The 21708-nt window shown below is 35.4% G+C and overlaps 1 protein-coding gene across 3 annotated transcripts in view; it reads right to left on the bottom strand.

Annotated features, from left to right (window-relative positions):
- Window positions 1–17322, bottom strand: part of LOC132131994 (single-stranded DNA-binding protein 3-like) — a 63643-nt gene extending 46321 nt beyond the window's left edge. Inside the window, exons 1-3 of one of the 3 annotated variants that reach the window (XM_059544201.1) lie at window positions 17127–17322; window positions 8796–8868; window positions 4117–4178 (exon numbers count right to left, since the gene is read on the bottom strand). In XM_059544201.1, the coding sequence (XP_059400184.1) occupies window positions 4117–4178; window positions 8796–8868; window positions 17127–17182 (191 nt within the window). In that variant the 5' untranslated portion in view covers window positions 17183–17322. Of the gene's footprint in view, window positions 1–4116; window positions 4179–8795; window positions 8869–16840; window positions 16895–17126 lie in introns of those variants that run through there. The other 2 variants (XM_059544202.1, XM_059544203.1) reach the window with 2 other exon arrangements.
- Between the last annotated feature and the right edge of the window lie 4386 nt (window positions 17323–21708).

Below are 21708 nucleotides of genomic sequence, written 5' to 3' on the forward strand. Positions count from 1 at the left end.
ATATATAAAAAAAACTTTCAAACACTGAATTGAATTTATTTGAACTAAAAAAGACAAGTAAACAAGTCAGTAGTAAAATAAGAATAGATTAAATTAATTAAATTTAATGAATACATTTAAATGATTTCAATTTTGTATGCATTTAGCCATTTACGCACAAAGCACACTCTCAGACGCATCTCTATGTATGCACGCTTTGGGTGTGAGGCAGCTCACAAAAAAGGGTCTCACAGTCAAATTGAGCACTTGAATGTTTAAAATTGTAAGACTCAAAAGCACGTGCAAATTATACATTCAGTCATCTGTTTCGAGCGTCTTTCACACTGAAATATTTGCTGGATTTTCATACGTTACAAGTGCGGAATAAGTAAAATTATGCGCAATCCCCACAATCCAGCACCAAAATTCAAGCCCTGCCATATATAATGAAATACAGAAATATATGTAATCAAAATAGAGCTTGATTTGTTTTCCTTCACCTTTCATTGTGTAGTTAAGGTTTACTCTATTCTTCTAGTTATCTATCAACATGTTCATTATAATTAATATATATAAATTTAAAGACAAAATACATTTACTTAAACATGTCTGAAAATCATAATGTCAGATACATAAGTTAAGTTAACAGGTTCATGAATATTTTAACTGAGATGTTATGTATCATGCTCAATACATCACCAAAGAAAAAAGTGTAGGTGAAAAAAAAATAAATAAATAATTCACCAGCAGCCCCAAAAAAAAAACAAAAAAAACTAGAGGCATTTTTTTTTTTTAATTAAAATATTACAGCAAACAATCAGGAAAAAAAGGGGCATTGGGACGGGGCAATAAACTAAACCACTGGATTCAAACACTGGTTGCCCACACATGCAACAGGCCCGTACATGTACACCTCCCCAAATACCACGTCTTAACATTTTTTTCCTTTTGATAATAGATAATATAAGACAACATCTCAGAAAAATTACTTCAAGTACCTCAATGTGACGTATTTTGAATATATACAGCAAGAAACTAGTGTTGTCACGGTACCAAAATTTCAGTATTCGGTACCGATACCAGTGAAAATCCACGGTTCTCGGTACCAATTTTGTACCAAAGCAAAACACAAAAATATTCTAATTAAAAGAAAAAAAACTTTTTAGCACTAAAAATAGAACCAATAACATTCTTTATACTTATTTACAATTATGTTTCAAGTTTTTCTACAAGTAATATAATTATGAAAAACAGTAAACAAGTTTCACCCAAATTTAATTTGTCTTTTAATTAATGAAATGTAAACATTTTTTTTTTTTTTTATAAATAAAGGGGATTTGCTATTAAAATTTTAAACATGGAAGAAATATTGTGTGATTTATTTCTTTAAAAAATAAAGTTTTATTAATTTTTTCAACAGAAGTAGCAGTATCACATACATTCTACTAAATAATAGTAATATTTCTAGCACAATGCCTTTATGTAAAAATGAACTTTTATTTTGACGGGCTACTTTTAATTTGACACTGGTTTTACTCAGATGAAATGGTAAAATGCTTGTGAAGTGACTCAGAACAGTTCTGGTGATGTAGTTTATGTATTTATGTCCTCATTGAGATGGCAGATGCTGAAATTACTGCAAGCGTCACATGCTTCAGTCTATGTAGTAAACAAACCATTCATTCATTCACACAGAGACGCACAGAACATGCAGGATTCATATTTCAACCCACTTTTGCGGCTTAACATTTACAGATACTGGTCCATACGGAGATTTGATTAATTTATGCTAACTTTGACAAATTCCGTGACTGCCCATATTAAAATGTAAGTTTCATTATCAAGACTGGATTTTGAGATTCCGCCTGCGTTTTCTGCTTCACGGAAATCATAGCGCTGTATGCATCAAGAACCGGGTTGAGCGGATACTCGGTACCACCGGTACTTAAGGAAACCTGGTACCGTCACATTTTCATTTTTTTAGTACCTACTTGGTACCGAAGTACCGGGTCTTTTGACAACACTACAAGAAACAAATATGTAGGAGGAAGTAATTAGATGGCGTGGGAGAAAATGAATGAGAGTTGGTGAAAACAATGCCTAAATAGCCATTTGGCAGTTTTAGACAAATTATTTACTTTAAGACTAGAAACATTAATCCATTTTTAGGCCATTATTTTGATTTTGTCTTGATTTTAAAAACATTCTGCAACACATCAGAAGTACTGCATAGAAAGCACTTGTTAGAACACTGTACAACGTCCATGCAACGACACAAAGATGTCACCAAACAATATAAAATAAATGCTTTATGTACATTTGCTAACCCACGTTTCTTTTGCTCTCGGCATCAAGGCAATATTGTAAAACATGACCTGACCTAAGAGTTTATCAATATAAGATGTAAATCAGCTGCCTTTTCATTTGTAGGAAGTCTTTTTGGAGTATGTTAGAGGTGAAAGATTATAAAGTAAGATGGATTGTTTAAAGACGTTGTTTTGTACCCGTTTTAATTTACATCCAGGTCAACTTTATATGCACACAACACCATATTTTTTTTGTTTGTTTCCTGCGTTAACACAGTTAACGTTAAATGAGTGTATTGGAGGTGAACACTTCTGTGTGGCTTTTCTCTCATCTCTACCAATCACAAAGAAGGATGTCAGCTTTAGGCCATCTGAAAGTAAATCAATGTAACATTTTTGTCACTCGACTGTCTCCTTTCTTACCAGACATCGATTATACAAATCTATGCATAAAATAAATCGCAAATGGTTGTCCTTTTTTTTTCTTTTTTTCCCACACCTGCACCTCAAATAAAACCACCACCCCCAACCCCTTGCTTGCCTTACAACAGATGTGGATGACTGCCCCGCTCACCAAACTTTACCCCACCCCAGAGCCTGGTCCTACCATTCAAACCCCGTTACAACAGGAAACCGCCTTAGACAGAAGGGAAGAGAATGCAAAGGTAGGGGCAGTGGAGAAGGAGATTTGGCTGTTTAACACAAAGAAGACTGGAATGCAAGGAGTTAATCCGTTTGAGGGTTCTTCCGCAAACAAAGGACAGGCCTACAGACAAAGGTTGGTGGGGGTATGTACGGGGAGGGGGAGGGGTTGGCTTTCCCTTACCATCTGGCCGTTTTGTTTGGATGAGGGGGGTTGGTGAGGAGGGCGGTACTTTGTGGCCCCTCCGAGTTCCTTAAACCCCGCCTCTACGTGTTATAGTTCCAGACAGACGCTTCTCCAGTAGTGTCAACACCATACAAGGACCCTTCAAAACCTACTAGACTCCTAATAAGCTCACAGAGGGGAGCCAGTAATCCAAGATGGAGAATAAGTTGAGTGTGATAAATGAAAACACTGCTCTCTGTAAACCTGATCTACACGCATGGATCTTATTTTTGTGTAAGCTAAGAACATAACGTAAATTCCAGACAAACATGAGAGTCTCTAAAGGATCCAAGTCAGGATAGACGCCATATTTCCTTTGGATCCAGTGAAAAAAGGCTGCAATGGATAGGTTTACAGTCTGTTTGATTGGTTGTACTGTTGTGTATCTTGGGCTCGAAAGTTCAACAGACAAAATATGAAAAATGAGTCTTCCGAAAAAATTACGAGAGGACAAAAAAAAAACTCCAGGAAAATAGGGCGCAAAACAATAAGCTTAGATCATCATGAATTTCCAAGCTAGCTTCTTGCTAGTGTAGCTAGTCCACTAGCTTAGACATGTTTTTTAATAGCCAAAAAAAAAAGCTAGTCCGCTATCTGAGTCTGGGTTCTCTTTTGGCTGACAAAGGGAAATTTGCTGGAAAAGCAAGAATCCTGGTTGTTTCAACAAGCTTGTGAATATTGGACCTTATTGAATGGATTGCAATACAAGAACTTGTCTCGAAATCAACAATCAGTTTTCAAATCTTTCCATAGCATTTCACTCAGTCATTTTACTCTAACATCGGTGTATAAAACGGGCTTAATGCTGTACAGCAACTTACAAATGTAACTGTAATAAGGAGACACCTACTTCCAAAAATAATGGACCAGCTTTCATTTAGGCTCCTCTACTGTTGCTAACAGCTAGCATGGCCATATCATCAGAGAATGTTAGGGGTTTTGAGTTACAAAATCGATACATACCACCACCATGAGTGCAGGAATCCAGGAGGCTCTCCTAATGTGATATTTTTTTCCCATCGAATCTAAAAACATGGAAACAGACAGAGAAAAAGAGGTCAAGTGTGAACAGAGCAGGTTCAGAAGCCATGAACTACAGAAAAGCTCTTTCGGTTTAGCAGTCCAATCGTTCCAGTCTAGGGATATACACAAACAGTTTAATTATTGTTTTACCATTACAACTAGCTGAAAAGTTAGTCCTACAGAAGCCCTATAATAAGGGCTCACTGGTTTACGGTTTAGACTAACTGGCACATTTCTAAATGATATATGGACACCTTGATAGATTTTTAAGGTTAAAAATGATGCTCAGAAACAATTTAATTGTTAGGTAATGGCCTAAAAAACTTGTCTGGATGAATTGTATTATTGGTGCTTCAAAGGGGGGTTACCGAGCAACTTAAAACTATAAATTACAGACAAAATTAAAACATTCAATCCTTAATTGTGACTCACATCCAAACCAACCTCTAAAGTATAATATATATGACTAACACACCATATCAAGTATTACCTAATGGTGATTTTCTGCACCAAATCAGGTCACGTTCACTCTCTCTTTACAGATTACATCTACTCAGCCTACCACTGTAATGGATGGTACTTTTCCAAGCAGACATATTGATTTTATAACATGCCCTGTCCGTAACTTTGCACCCAAAAAGCTGATGTGCATTATTTTGCGTCTCCCTGATGTAAGAGACTGATTAACAATGTTTTAAAGCGTGTGTGTGTTTGTGCTGATCAGTGCAGAGCTGTGCAGACCCTTGAGGTCCAAGGTGTAAGTAGAGGGAGTTTCAGCAGTAATTGTGAGGTGGCAAAGGGAACAAGCAGGTGACTGCTCCCTCATTAAGCTTCAATGCACAGGTGCGTCCTCCTGCGGTGTACCTGCCTGGGCTGAAAGACCTCCCCTGTGGTGTACAAGTGTTCCTGTGCTAAGGTTTGGAGATCTGACGAGTGTTCACCTAATTGAATAGCAATGGAGATAATGACGACTGTCGACGGCATGTGTGTTGACACCTTAAACATTGGTAAACATAGCCATCTATTTACTTGTTGACTCATTGATATTTACTTATGGTGTACAGTCTAATTTTGCATGCATATATGGCCTAAGTTGCAGAACTTGCCTTTCTAAAACTGTGCTTTTGGGTTAGATTGATACCCCAATTTTGTCATCAATACTTGAGTAAACAAATGAACAGCATCAGTAAGTTATTTTGCGGTTAACGTGAGGATATTTGAAATGTATTTTTAAGGGAAAAAAAACTATATCTAAAGCCTGTGTTATACTTTCCGCATGCGCGATTCTGCTAGTGTCCGCTATGGTAGGAGTGACGTAAAAATCGGCATCGGAAAGTATGCGCAGAGGCTCTGAACGGACATCTGCGTGCCTCCCATTTTTTGTAACAGTAGGCTTCAAAAGCACCAATTGCACATGCGCAGGCTGTGTGAAGAAGCCCGTTGCTATTCGAACCTGTACAATCCATCGATAAAATAATATAAAGACAGCCAGATGTGCAATAATCCTGAGCAATTGTTTGTTCACATGTTTGTTGCGGAGCGGACCATCAGCGCACACTTTCGGTAGTATAAATACAAATACTCCGCGTCAGCGCTGTACGTGTCTGGATTGCTCACGCGTAAAGTATAACACAGGCTTAAGTGTAGGGTTTGACAGTACTTTAGAATGACGTACATTGCAAAAAATATTACCACTTATGGACACTTTACAAGAGTCCATTTGTAATCTTAACTAAGGTTAATTAATGCTGTAGAATTATTGTTCATATTTAAATATATGTGTGTTATTATTAATCAATGCACTATTACAGACTAGAATGATCAAGGTAAAATTGATATATTAATATCTATTTATATTTAAAAAGGACGATACATTTTCAAGGTTACAGTACTGTTTTTTTATTTTTGTAAAAAAGTTCATAAGTATTTACTTGAAGAGTTATGTTTGTTTTCATCAGTATTCATTTTAATAACTATAATAAGATATAATAATAAAAATGATTTATTGTTAAAAATCTTATTTGGATTTGACTTAAAGATGAAGTATAGAATGAAATAATATTCAGTAAATATATTAAAAGCCATATTTCATGAATCTCACCCAACATATGGAGTTGTCCAGATTCTGAAATGTGTAAAATGATGATATTGCCTGCAGTAAGTTTTTAAGGAAGTTCTTTTTTAAATATTTCTGTATTGTGCCACCTTACACTGGCTAAAGTCTGTCTGGACCAAGATCCCAGGAGGTTCTCACAAGCACAAAGCCAGACTTTAACACAGTGCTTCATCTTTGTCAAACTTTGAGCAAAACATTTAAAAACATGAGGCATTTTTGGAAGTCCACTGTGAGCGATTAATGATACCCACATAAACAAACACAGCAGGTACCAGAGGACCACGGCAAATGCAATAAGATAGATGATAACATTTAAAAAAGTTCACAATCTGTAAAGGTCCTAAAGCACTAAAGAAAAGTTACACAATCTTTTTAATGTCTTATAATGTCAAACAATTAACATTTACACATCTTTATAACTACAAAAAGATTTTGTCAAAAACAGCTTCCATATTCATTCAAATTATCAACTGAAAAGCTGAATGGATGACACCTGCTTCTAACAACTATGAATGACTTTCAACATTAAACACAATGAACACAATTTGTGATGACTTTCAATCCCGCAGGTTGGCAAAACCTTTAACAAAAATCGACAAATTCGGGTTCCACACAAACTAGCTTCTTCTTTCAATTCAAGTATAGGCTAACAAAGTTTGTATAACTTCTTATTAAAAAGACAACAAACCAATATGCTACAAGTCACGATCGTCCTGAAAAGAGAGCATCACAGCAGATCGAGAGTATATTACAAACCAACTGCACCTATTTCCACAGAGGCCAATGTTAAATCAGACTTTTAACATGCAGTCGTGTTTGAGAGTGGTTCTGAAGAGAAGTGGTGGCATCACCTCCACTCCAGACATGTAGTGTACTCAAGCTTCATATAATGTTCATATAGTGAGAAAAGTACTGACATCATCTACAGCAGAAGCTCCACCACTTCACAAAACTGCAACAACAATCCACTTTATCATGCTAGTAGTAGCCGCACAAATGTTAATATTTTGGCCCTCAGTGGCGCCAAACTGATTTTTAGAAACACAATCATAGGTGACACATTGGATAATATCATAGCAATGACACTTCCATTTATTGATCAAGACCTTTCAATGTTTTAGCAGCTAAATGCAGGATGCTTTGGAGAAACAATATCAGATATTAGAGTTCAGATAGAGAAGTCTGTTGCAAAAAGTATAGTCTATAAGCTTTAAGAGTGTTGTAATTAGAAACTACAATGTTTAGGGAAAACATTGATGTTAATATTTCTGTAAAAGTAAAGCTAAAGCTAACAGTTCACATTTGCTAAAACACAGTAATTGGAACTGATTTGTCAATATGACTAATACCTTTTATTTTAACCAAAAAATTATTAATTTCTTGCCTCAAACCTGCCTAGAGCTAAAGGGAAAGTTAACCGAAAAAATGAAAGTTACCCCATGATATACTCACCCTCAAGTCATCCTAAGTGTATATGACTTTCTTCGTTAAGACGAATACAATCGGAGTTATATTAAATAATGTCATGGCTCTTCCCTGCTTTATAATGGAAGTGAATGCTGGTCGAGATTTAGAAGTCCAATAAAGTGCATCCATCCCTCATAAAAAGTGCTCGACACGGGAGTTAATAAAGGCCTTCTGAAGCGAAGCGACCCAGGTGAAAAACAAGTACACTTCCATAATGTACTTATAAGTGCACTAATTTTGTACTAAATATACAAAAAAAAATTATACTTTAGTATATTTTAAGATAAACTTCAGATAATCTAATGGTACTCAACTGTGCTATTTTGAGACACCATGGATATGAACTAAAATGCACTTTTAACATACTAACTCTGTATTTTAAAAAATTATTTAGCTACCACTTGTAGTACACTTGAGTGTACTAGTGTACGAAAGATTGGTTCAGGTATACTACAAGTGTTGACTAAATAAATTTTAAAACAATTAACCGCGAGCCCCACGCATGCTTCTGTGTGTGTGTAGTAAATAAAACATTAACAAAGACTCACAGAACATTCAGCATTCATATATAAAACGAATTTTGAGCCCTAAATGAGGATTTGTAAAGAGAAATGTTGGAAGATTTCGATATAAGCCAACAGGAGACTGGTTTTCCTTGGCAAGCAAAACTTGTTTCTTGCGAGACTAGCATATTCTCACCAGAGCTTATGCTATGCCTACATCATCCGCTGGAATGCCACTCTCTCGTGAATGCGTGTACGGCAGTTAGCGGAAGCTATAGATTATGGTAAAGTTTTAAATATGGATAAAAAAAAATAAAAAAAAATACATTGCTTCCCTTCAGAAGGCCTTTATTCACACCCTGCCATGTGGATCACTTTTATGATGGATGGATTAACGTTGTTGGGTTTAAAAATGTTGAACCCCCCACCCCCACCCCCACTTGTGGGTGATTTTATTCTTTTGATGTTAGCTTTTTCTGAGTACACAACAACAATTGTTTGCTTGGGAAAGTTGATTATGCGATACCACTTACCTCTGACAGGAAGGTCTGTGCTGATTTCTGTGCGCCAACATGCAGCAAGTACTCATACACATATAAAGCTAACCTGCAAGACAAAAAGAGGAGAAAGACCTTGTAAATCTAAGAGGGAGGTTAAGTCTTTAAATTGTGTATTTGGGGTTGCCCCAAACTTCAAGTGAGAAAAAGCAGTTCCACTGGTTCTCTCATTTTAGATGGACAAGGAAACATATTACAGCAATTCATTTCAGTGCATGTTGAAACCTCACGGAAGCTCAGTCACAAAGCACTCTTGGGAATGCAGGCTGGAAATTATTGGTTGAAATCTGAGACTTTAGGTAAGGAGCATTCATTTCTGACACTAAAGTCTGGCGTTTCAAGTTTCAAGTCAAGTTTATGAAGTCAATATCGGTAAAAGTAAAATGTAAGAATTCTTTATATCAATTGATACTACAGAAAAAGAAAAAAAAGTGCACTACCATTCAAAAGTTTTTTTTTTAATTAATCCTTACATTTTGTTTTTTTAATGAAAACTTTTATTCAGTAAGGATGCATTGAACTGATCGTAATTGACAGTAACGTCACTTTTGTAATGCAAAAACAATGTATTTTTCAAATAAATGCAGTTGTTGAATGTTCTATTAAATCAATAAATCCTGAAAAAAGAAAGTATGGTTTCCACAAAAAAGTATAAACTGTTTTCAACACTGATGATAATAATAATAATAACAATAATAAGTAATTAAATTCTAATATTCTCTGGAGTAAAATCTGTTAAAATATAAAAAAATATATATATATTGAATGCTAGTATGTATACGTTTAATAGCATATTAATATTATAATACATATTAACAAACATAATACTATATAAACGGCAAATATATTCTTCAATGAAATAAAATCTGCTTTTCATTTTTCATCTTTTTTTACCTGAGTAATTAAAGTAAATATCAGTAAAGAACATGCATGAACTCAGAACATGGATTCCTCATAGCGCATTTTAAAATTTTGATGATAAAATTACATGAAGCCTTCATTAAACATAAAAAATATGGCTTTCAATTAAGCAACTAATCTGGTGCAGTTGAAAATTAATGTGATTGAATTAATTAAACAAATGTAATAATTAGCACAGACTAAAAAAAAAAAGAAAAGAAAAAAAAACACATTAATAAATTAATATGGAGTTCTCAAACCGTCAGGCTAACTCAATCAATGTTTCTAAGAGCCACTTTGTAGTGTATATTAAACTAATATAAATGTAATCAAGTGTCAATTTCTTCATGTTGGGCATTTTAATGATCTTATTCACAATCTTATTTCATTGAAAATGTAAAAAATTGACAGCCCTAACAAAAATGCATTATCTGTCCACATAAAATACAGTCAATCAAACATTTGGAAAAACACATTGCTTAATTTAAATGTGTAGTAAAATCTGTGCCGTAAAGTGTCTTTACCGTACCGCCGTGATGTTATGCAATACATTTTGTTTTACATGGATACTGGAACATGAGTGAAGTACATAATAGGCTAAATAATAATATGGCTTTCCAATACATAGCGAATACAGAAACATTTGATTTTGTGTCGAATGAGCGACCAAACCTTGGTTTTAGTTTCGTTTTAACCTTAATGAATTCATTTTGGATTGTTGTTTAAAAATTGTCAAAAGATTTGTTTTGGAGCGAGGGGAACTAAAATAGCCTAACAATGTTTACAGTGTTTATCATAATAATTGTAAACATTCTATCAGGCCTATTTCTGAATGAAATAATAAAATGCGACTTATACGCAATGTTTTTTTCTCTCTCTCTCTCTAAAAAAAACTAAACAAAAAAAAAAACTATTTGTTTATACATGTATCATATTTTAACCATGCAGCAAACTTTTTTAATTATTTTGATAAACTAAAAATAAATAAATAACTTTTTAAACTGTTTAACTGATTGTTTTAATCAGTCAAAATTCTTAACGGTCGGTTAACGGTTTACTGGTTAAAATGAACATCCCTAGACAGAAGCACACAGTGATGTGATGAGTTCATGGACACTCACGTCCATCAAATCCCTGACAGACTGACCCACCCTCTCGTGTCATTCCCAAAATGATGGAACTTGGAAGAAAAAAACTAGATGAATGGATCAAAATCTTTATTATATCAGTTTTTTAGCAACAGGGCTTAAAATAGCATTTTTAGCAACAGGGCTTACATTAACATTTAGGGCGACTACATATCTGTTTTGAAAATCTTGCCTCAGTCAACAAAAAACTCAATCCATTGCGCAAAATGCATCTTATATAAACATCCCATTGGTATCCCCAGTTAAAGGCCCATTTATGCCAAGAACGAAAACTATAATGATACTATATTAGCATCCACACTAATAGACGATAATAGTTTTTATGCCGGCTGCTTTAAACTCTTTAGTCTAGCTTTTTAAGAATGGTAACTTGGCATTTCACATTAACACACAATAACATTGTTTAATACAAGAGCACTCTACCATTTTGTTGGCTGCCGCTTAAAATGCTCAAGCTTTTACGAACGATAACTCTATTAGTGTCCACACCACCATTGATAACATTCTGTTTATTATAAGCATGCACTGTTGTTTTGTTAAATTCTTAAGCTTTTTTAAAAACAATAACAAGAACGATAACTCTATTAGCATCTACATCAACAGACAATAACACTGTTTATTAGAAGTGCACGCTGCAGTTTTGTCGGCTGCCACTTTTAATGCTCAAGCATTTTAAGAACGATAACTATAACGATAACTATATTAGCGTCCACACCAAAAGATAAGATTCTGTTTATTACAAGCATGCACTGCAGTTTTGTCACAAAAATTTTAGCTTTTTTAAAAATTATAAAGAGCAATAACAATAATAGTAACTATATTGACATCAACAGTCAGTATTGTTTACACTGCAGTTTTGATGTCCAATGTTAAGTAGGGATGCACCGGTTGACCGGCCATAAATCGGAACCGGACGGTTTTTGCTTAAAATACACGATCGGCCGGTTTTTGGTCTTTTTTCGGCTGATTTTTCCGGAAGTGCCCGTGTGCACAGACTTCATTGTAATCATTCGCTATGCCATTTGTGTGGAAGTATTTCGAAATCTGTGCGCAGGACATGGGCAGCCGTTCAGTACTGGAAGTGCAGAGCTACACATCTGAGGCAGAGGCACAGATAGCAGGAAGCAAACAGCTGACTGCACAAAATAAGAGTCCCTTTCCTGCTCACTGAAGCTGCGCGAGGGTATCCGTACCTGTCCGCGCCCTGCACAAGCGGAGACAGTGAAGAATGTTTAGCTCAACTTCTCGCGTGTTGGATTTTTTTGCAAAGTAGAACTTGCATACATGTTTGAAAAGCCAGAAGTAAACGTCAGTTCTGTATAGGATGATTATTTTTATTTTACCTTAAAGTTATATCGACTGAATTTGATTTTAAAATCACCTGCTGTAGCACACTGAAAAAAAGTGTTTCATTCATCCAATTAAAATATTTTAGGGTAATGACTCACATCTATATTTTTTAACTTGAGACAATAGTTATTTATTTTTCATTGGCTCAAGTAAAAAAATATAGATGTGAATCATTACCTTCATTTTTTTTTTTTATTGGATGAATGAAACACTTTGCATCTTTGTTTTATTCGCACCAACATTATTTGATTTTAACATTTTGGAATAATATTTATATAGCATACTTTTATTTAGTCTCATGGGTACCTTGTTTTAAATTTAAAAACAAATACTGAATGCTGATTAAGAAACCTCTTATTGAATGTGTGTTGATTGTGTTGTTTGGATTGTAGAACTATGCAGTTACTGCCATTAATTTCAGATGGTTACGGTTATTGTTTTCAATAGCCAAAAGCCAGTTTGGCCTATAAAATACCAAATAAACATCTTGTTTATGCACACTTTCCTTCTTTCTTGTTTGTTGCTTAAAGCTAAAAAAAAAATCGGAAATCGGTATCGGAATCGGCCAATTTGCTTGTAAAAAAATCGGTATCGGCCATGAAAAATCATGATTGTGCATCCCTAATGTTAAGAATGATAATTATAACGATAGCTAAATTAACATCAACACCAACAGATGTCTTGTTTATTATATGCTCACTGCAGTTTTGTTGTCTGCCATATTAAATGCTTTTTAATGTATTTATCGTTCATCAGCTAGAATTTTTTTTTATCTGAAAGTGATTCCAGCAACATTGTTCTGCAATGCCATTATTGTTATTGTTGTAGTGTGAACATCTCTATTCACATAGAATTGGAATGATTTTCAAAACTTTATCATTCCTGCGATAGTTCTCATCTTGGTGTAAATGGGCCTTAAGGCTAGTCAACAAGTTTTTAGGTACTCTATTGGTCAATGTCAACGATACAGTTTGCATGCAAAGCTCACATCTGTTGGTTTGTTGAAAACCTGACCTCTAGACGGAGTTATGTACTCGACATCGCTAGTCAGCTCGTATGAACCCAACTTGCGTTGAGAGGGATCAAACGGAGATTCCCACGAGTGGCCAGATGAAATTTTCATCGTAAGCTCTGGATGATCTGAGGAGCTTCTGCAGGTTGATGATGGGTTCCTGCTCTAGACCTGATGCATTATTGAGAAGGAATTCATCTACAATGGGCTTCAGGGAACACTTTTTGTCATACTGACAGAGGAACATATCGGTATTTCAACTAATAGTGAGACCGCAGGAGGAAAAGGATCAACAGGCTGAGATGCTCGGTGTGCGCTCGACTAATCCTCATGCAATACAACAGCTAGGGGTGCAATAAGAAGACAGACCTATTGACTTAATATTTAGATTAATGACTCTGTAAGACCAGTCGAGGGATATCGTTTTCACACGCCTGCTTCTGAGAGCCGCGTAGCAGGGATAATTTAGACCTTGACAGCGGCATAAGGACGGCAGTTTGGATGTCAATAGGCCGATGATGGACAGGAATATCTGACGAGGTTCTGCTTTTGCTCTGCCATTCAGGTATGGCGGCTCACTGTGTGTCCAGTCACATCATGATGAGATCTCCTGACTTAACCTGAGAACACATCTTGACATCTCGCCCGAGGCTCCCAGTCAAGACTCCGTTTATGCATAAAAGAAGGCAGAGCCAAGTTTAGCTAGCTTAACCGCAGACAGTTAACAAATGAACTTTGCTGTCTCCATTTCAATAATTTAACTGCAGGGTCTCGTGTGAAGACGAACAGCATGTGAGGATAGCTGAAAGGTGGCTGAAGTGTAGGAGATAAGTTTTAAGGAATATTATGCATCATAGGAGCTTTAGTTTTGTTTCAGGACCCAAATTTGACATAAAAGCCAATCAGAAATCTATATATGCGTAGTCTGGGTCATATTTTCTTTTACCTGGAGTAGTTTTTTGAGAATTGCACACTGTAAAAAAAAAAAAGGATTTTCCAAAATTATAAATAAAACAAAGAAAAGTTTTACAAGAATTCACAATTTCATTCATTATACATCAACATTTCCTATTTAAGTCAGTGTTAATTGCCAAATTATTTGTTATTAATTAGGCTGTTATTAATTGCTTCTACACAATTTTTTTTTTCAGTAAATGTCAAGCAAACCATTCATGCTAGCATTTGCAAAACTGCTAAATTATTGGGATGCACTGATTTAAAAATTCTGGCTGTTATCAATGAGCTAAAAACTATTTCTATTGAACTTATGTTTGCTAAAAATTGCAATTAACAATGTTGTTAAATAACAAATTATTACTGTTTTTGAAAACTAACATTACTTGACTGCTAGACGAAAAACAGTAATAAAATGTAAATATACAATCTGCAGATAACAATAAAAAAAAATGGCACATATAGTATTATTTTAAAGTGCATCCCTGCAGTTTTAAGCAAATATTCTGTTGAAATTAATAATTTAACCAGAAATATATCAGAAATAAAAACTATTAGAACAAACTATATAGTGCAACATGGGCAAACTGAGTGACACAACGGACGTTTATATCAATAAATGATTTGCAAACCAATCACAAGTGGCCTGACATTCCACTGACATCATGAAAAGTGCTGTCATAATATTGTTGGTGTGGCCTTGTTCCACATCCTTGTACTTTTTTAACCCAATTTAGCTGATCTTTCATTCAAAATAACCAAAGATTGACAGAAAAATTCAGCAATGCAATAGTGCTAAATAAAAAATGTTGATAAACTTTCATGAGGCAATCCATCTCAATTATTCAGATGAAAGCGGAGTGAACGCTCTTTTAGAAAAGATTTCCAAACACGCTCGCACAAAACAGACATTTCCGCGTTACAACTGAGAGCGATCATTAAATATGCCCCTAAATAATTACAGAGAACATCTCTCAAATGTAAACTTAAAAAGCAATACATCCAGCTATCCAAGGCGGAAAATTAATTGATTCTCATCCATGTCGGAGCACAACGTTTATCCAAAACAGAGCAAATCAGACTCTCTTCATAAGAACAACGTCCTGTTTCTGTGTGCATGCTTGATTCCCTTTATATGTGGCTGAAAACACCTCTATGAAGGAGGCTAAACCATCTGGATGAAATCAAAACCATGCATTTCAGACCTACTCGCTGCCTCTTAGACACACCAATAAACTCAGGGAAGCAAGAGAAGTGCTCTAGATGTTGGGGGAAAACAAGAGATGGAGATCTAAATCAGAATCGGTTTTCACTCCAAAAAAAACCAGCGCAATTTCTTGTGGCATTCCAACTGATTTAGATCGAATCTGTGGATGCTAAACTCTGATGAACCGGAGCTTTGAGATCTGTTCAGAACTAATCAAAGTCAACAATGCTGCAATAAACTTGACAGAGTCCTCTCAAGTTGACTTTTTCAAGTGGTTCCTCCGAACAAACTTGCCAAGGACGCCAATGAATGATGTCTAACTTGGTGAGTGCATCCTAAACCTAAAAACCTAAATCAGCTGCTTAAGGTTAACACACCTTAGCTTGACGAGTGGTGACAAATTTATTAACCTCCAACAAAAGAACAAAGCCTGTGTGGTCACAACACATCATCTCTGAATACAACACGTGAAACGGTAACCTGCGGTGTTAATGCGGTGCCCGTGGCACCAACACATGAGGGGGCGTCTACATCCTTGCACAACCTGTCGAAAATGACAATTTCAGACCATTAATGGCAGTGTACACCTTGTTTGTGTGCAAACTGTTGCAGACACCTGCGACGTGGCAAACTTTTGGGAAGCTTTTTAAACAAAAACTACTCCATGACACTGAAATTAATACTTTCAAATTGGCAATCAAACATCTGAACGACAAAAATATCATGTCTGAGAAACCTGGCCAATTGCACTTTCTTTCAGAACTTCCATACAAAAACGCTTGTGGAAGCAATTTCTCTTGGATGCTGATCTCCTATAAAACATATTCGCAGTCTTCTCATGCAGTTTAACTATGACCATCAATATTTCCTAGCATTCTTCCTTCCAAAGTGTGTTACATCTCCACAATCATCTCAGACACTCCTATCATGGTCTCCAAGCCTGACACAGTAACCTTCGACCCCATATGACAGATTTATGAATATTGCAGGTCACTTTATTACATTTAAGGGTTGTAAGGTGGTTTCAATGGCAACAGATTGTACACAACAGTGGAAAGATCACATGGTGATGTACTACAATAAAATATTACAGTAAAAGTCAGCAAAACTAACTGTTAGTTCTTATTAAAAAAAAACAACCGGTAACGTTACTTTGCGCTTCAACAAAACACAACATATTAAAATAATCGGGGGATATGTGTCGGGATAACTTAAATTACTTATTTATCGGTTAGCTCTGAAGCCAAAATGTGCAAATACACACGCGATGAGATACAAATAGTTTTAAATAAGAAATAAACGAGCGCAAACAAACACAAATGGCGACTAAACACCTCCCCAACTTGAACAAAAACGTCCAAAAACCATGAGGAGAAGAAAAAAAAGACTCGTTTTTCCAGCAATGTAACTAACAGATGCATGGCATGTAATGTTGACGCAAAAGACTCACAAGCTTAAAAACGAGAGATGCGAGCATGCAACATCCCTCAGACTGGATGCACTGGTTCAAGTGTTTACGTGCGCACCCAAACTTAAATAAAATCGAAAATGCACGGGCAACTCAACGCATTAAAGTGCTACAACCGGCTATAAAGTTAGGAAGACTTCTGGACGATCACTCCAGAGCACCAGTTCGCACTAAATACACCTTTAAACATGAGCACGCGCAGTTTTAGAAAGTTGCGAGTCCGTAATAAGCAAAGCGCGACTCTTTATAGCGCGCGCGATTCACTTACTTTTCTCTCGCTTGACTATCAGAAGGGACGACAGCTCCTTTACCTTTGGCGTACATGCTGGATTCTGTTTTAAGACTTTTACCCCACTCAACACCTGTCAAAGAAAGCAGCCAGGAAAACGCTCTATCTCCATAGCTACCCCCTTTAGTGTTTTCCCTCCCCCTCCTCCTCTCTCCGGTTTTTTTTTTACATCTCCAACACTGGCCACAAATCAGGCACAGTTTCTATTGGGGGGACTTGAAACAGGTCGCTGGTGATTTTTTTTCCTCCTCTCTCGCGCTGTTCCAGGAATGCGCTCTGCCTCCCGCCGCGTCGGGAACGGTGGGGGCCTCTTAAAGGGGAACGTTTCACTCTTCTAGTCTCAAGGACTGATATGGAAAAGAAGCTCACATTTCCTAAGGCCTTCATGTATGACTTTGAGGGTTTGAAAGTAGGAATTTACGCTTGTGTTCCGAGATCTGAAATCTGAGGCGTTTTATTGCCACATTTTTTTTGTATGTCCAGCCACCTAATTGAAGGTTTGTTTGACAAATTGAGATATAATGCTGTTTGTAGTATTGCTGTCTGATATCCATTTTGTTGTTGATGTTGGATTGTGTAAGTGATCTACAAACTACACACCATATTTAAAGGAACAGGACACCTTTTTATGAGCTGCAGCCAGTGCTGGGAAGTAACTGATTACATGTAATCCATATTACATAAACAGATTAAAAAAATCACGTACTTGTAATTAGATTATGTTATGCTTTAAAAAGCTCATAATCAGAATGCAGTTAAATGTTTTATAGATTACATGATTGCATATTAAGAGTTCAGATGCAAGCGCCTCTAAGTTTTCTTTTTTATTTTAAAAATTTCTTTTAAATTTAGCTTTTTTTTCTCAGGCTCCTATGTTTATATTGAGTTATTTCCCTTTAATGTCAATGAAAAGAACTATTCTGGCTGGGAATTTTAGACTACAGTCGTTACAATGCAACAGACTTTATAAAGGTCCTAGATCACTAATTTTCATAACAACATTAAAACCAGAAATACATTTCATCAGCTGAACAATCAGTATGATGTTACATAACAGTACAATCAATCAAACACACTGCAGTTCTGTCCCTCACAGCCTTGTTTTCATTCTTGTCAAAAATTAAATATGGCGCTACCTTGATTAAGATCTATTAATCAATGCAAGTTACAGGAATAGTTCACCAAAAAATCCATATGAATCAAATGGCTTAATTCAAATATCGTGAAGAGATATGATAGTGTTAAAATGGCAAACGGTTTTAATTTAAGCTTTCGATCACATGTAAACAAACATAGAGCACAGTAAACATCTAAACACAGAAACCTATCACAAAGTAGATCAAACCTCTTGGTTGTCGCGCATTACACACATTTGAGTTTCCTTGTTTATGCAATGTTTAGTGCTCTATTTACTTGTTTCAAGAAATGTAAATTAAGGCCTAAATTGAATCTGCTTATCATAGAAAGCATCTGTATCTCTAAACAACACTTGAAGCTCAGTTCATAAGGATTTGTTTTATGACGCCTTTATGACCTTTTTAGATCTTCTAAGTTTTGGTTCATTGGAGTAGTGTTACTTTCGTTAACGAAAACTAAGACGAAAAATGTTAATTGATGAGCTTTTTTCCCATGACTAAAACGAGACGATGACGAGATGAAAATACTGTGAAAAAATGATAATTGTGACGATATCAACATGCAATATTGTTGACAATAAAAGACAGGACTAAAATGCATAAAACATTTTTTAACTTTACAAAAATCTCTTTCAATTTTTGTTTAAACAAAGGAGACAAAAAATAATTACGGACTGTTGTATGTGCCTCTACTGCACACGATTTCATGTGAGCGGTTGCCAGATATCAAGAGTTCAAATCCACAAATCAGAGCTTCCCTTTTAAAGGATAAAAATTTCTGCCCGGTGTTTTCCTTAATTTTTGCAATCTGTCAGAAGAACACAATTGGTGAATCATTTTTCAATAAAAAGCATATAAGAGTCAAATACATCATCTGAAATGTATGCCTTTCTGTTTAATCATCTTCATAAAATCTCATTTGCTAAAAGAGCATGACTGGGGTAATGACATCAGCGAGTCAACCAAGGCATAAAGCATGATTATATGCTGTCTGTAATAGCTAACGTTTTTTTGTGTTCATGGTAGCTGATCCTTCGCCATTCTTGAAATTTCACTGTAAATATTCAAATTATGAGACTAAATGAGAACTGATGCATCCAAAGACTCGATTTCCATGAGACTATGGAACATCTCGTGGCAGAAAGTACTGTAGCATCTAGTCATGGAGCTGGCTCTCTAGAGTCATTCAGCTTTGTGTGTGTTTTTAAATTCATTATTGATATGGGCACCTAAATTTGGCCAAAATTCTTACGTAACAGTTGTTTAGCTAGGTATTTAGCCTTAATCTTCCTAAAAATTTAACTAAAATTAAATTTTACGTAATTCTTCGCTCACAATATTACCCATTTGTTTCCTCATTTTAGTTCGTTTATGTCCACATTGTACTAATTTGTTAAACTGTCAATTTTGTAAACATAAGACTTGAGAGTTGAATGTCTGTTGCGATGTTTAATATTAAAATAAAAATAATTTTTATATGTTACTATATGTGCATTTTCCTTTATTTAACCATGTTTATGGTTACTGTGACATTTGGCTTTTGACTTTTTTTTTTTAAAGAACAAAGACGTATAAAACACATCTGGGACTAATTAAGCTCTGTAAAAATGCTTGGGCCTCGACTGATTTTACTGCGGTTATTTTATTCAAACTTGATTAGTACTGGATTGATGCGTAATGATTGGTGGGTACATTTCCTTCTCTACTTCCTGTGAAACAGTGTATCGATGTTCCCTAATTCCCAATTCAGACTGTGGTGCCTTTTGGATTTAACTAAGAAATCAAGCTGCAGAAATTGTAATACGCTTAAAATGACGCTTAAAAGATTTTTGTAAAAATTAATATTTTCCATATAAAAAATTTCAATATAAAAAAATTCCATATAAAAAATGTATATTTTTTTCTTTACAAATATTTTATGAATTATTTATTTTATGCATTTATAAATTGTATAAATTAATTATTTTTAAATTACATTTTATTTTTAGAATTAAGTTATGTGAAAAAATTCACAATAAATTAGTGCCTTAAATTACAATTAAGATTAAAATGACATTAAATTGCTATACAACTTTATAAAATGTGTATGTATTTTTTATTTTATAATATTGTTATAAATAATTAATCAAGAACCTAAACCTAATAATATCCGAGCACTATTTTCTGAGTCAAGACTAGAAGCTGATCTCAGACCAGAGCTGTGGATCCATGAGGATGGCGAGTCTGGCGTGTAGCACTGTAGTCTGTGTGAGGCGCCAAGAGAGGAAATAACCCACAGAACTGACTGCTTCTTTGACTCAACCCTGACTCCCGCTTGTCCTCTGATCTTTCACACTCCTTCACTCGGCCCCTCAGAAGTCTGACAGACGTTATTTATTGCTGTGGAATAAGGTGCTTAAATGAGGATCTTTAAGAGAGACCATGTGACTAAACACTGGGATTCAGTCAATAGCCCGAGGTGACAGAGTTACAGTTGTTGTTACTGTGATGAGGCAAGAAACAGCTTTCCTTAAAAGCCCCTTTCACACTGCCATTCCGGCAAATACACAGGTAAAGTGTTCCGGCAATTGTTCCCGGGTCGCTAGATTTTGCACTTTCACACACAACCTGTAAAGATCCCGTAACGACACGTGACATCAGGGCGTGACGTGTAATGTACGAGTCGAAAACGTTAGGCACGTTATACTTTCACTGAAGCAAGCAAACGATCTTGGTGTCAGCGCGGAAAGTGAGGAACTAACTGATCTCTGCTTCATTACAGTTTGCACATATTTTTTTGTCGCAAACGTTGATCTTTCTTCAAAACAGCCGGTAAAAGAGTCGCACGATAACGCATGTCATCACTTCGACACGACATTAGATCTGGATTTTGTACACACAGCGCTCGTCCCAGGTCGAACCCAGCAATATTACTAAGTCCCCGACCCGGGTTCAATGCCGGAATCAATCCCGGGACGTGGTTGCTTTCACACAGAAGGCGACCCGGCAACGTTCCGGCAATATGCCGGGTCGGACGTGCAGTGTGAAAGGGGCTTATGTAACACACACATTTCACAATGCAATTTTTAGCACTATTTTATAACTATAAAATAATTAGAAATAAATGATTTACAAATTATTTCTTACAAGGATAAGAATTACTTTTTCTGTTTAGTTTGATTTGTTTTTAATTAATCACATTAAATTATTTAAATATTAAATTGAGAAAAATATCATTTTTAAGATATTTGTAAAACTGACACATTTATGAAAGCTTTTTTTCAAATAAAAATATATATTTAAAAAAAAAATGAAATTTTAGCTTTATAACTTTTGTTTTTTTTAAATATTCAAATTGTATTTGTGACTTAAGTTAACATAAATGGCATTTCAATACATTTGTAAAACTGGATAATTGACAAAAGATTTAAAGATAAAATAAATAA

The sequence above is a fragment of the Carassius carassius genome, chromosome 48 (genome assembly GCF_963082965.1).
Source record: "Carassius carassius chromosome 48, fCarCar2.1, whole genome shotgun sequence".
NCBI lineage: Eukaryota > Metazoa > Chordata > Actinopteri > Cypriniformes > Cyprinidae > Carassius > Carassius carassius.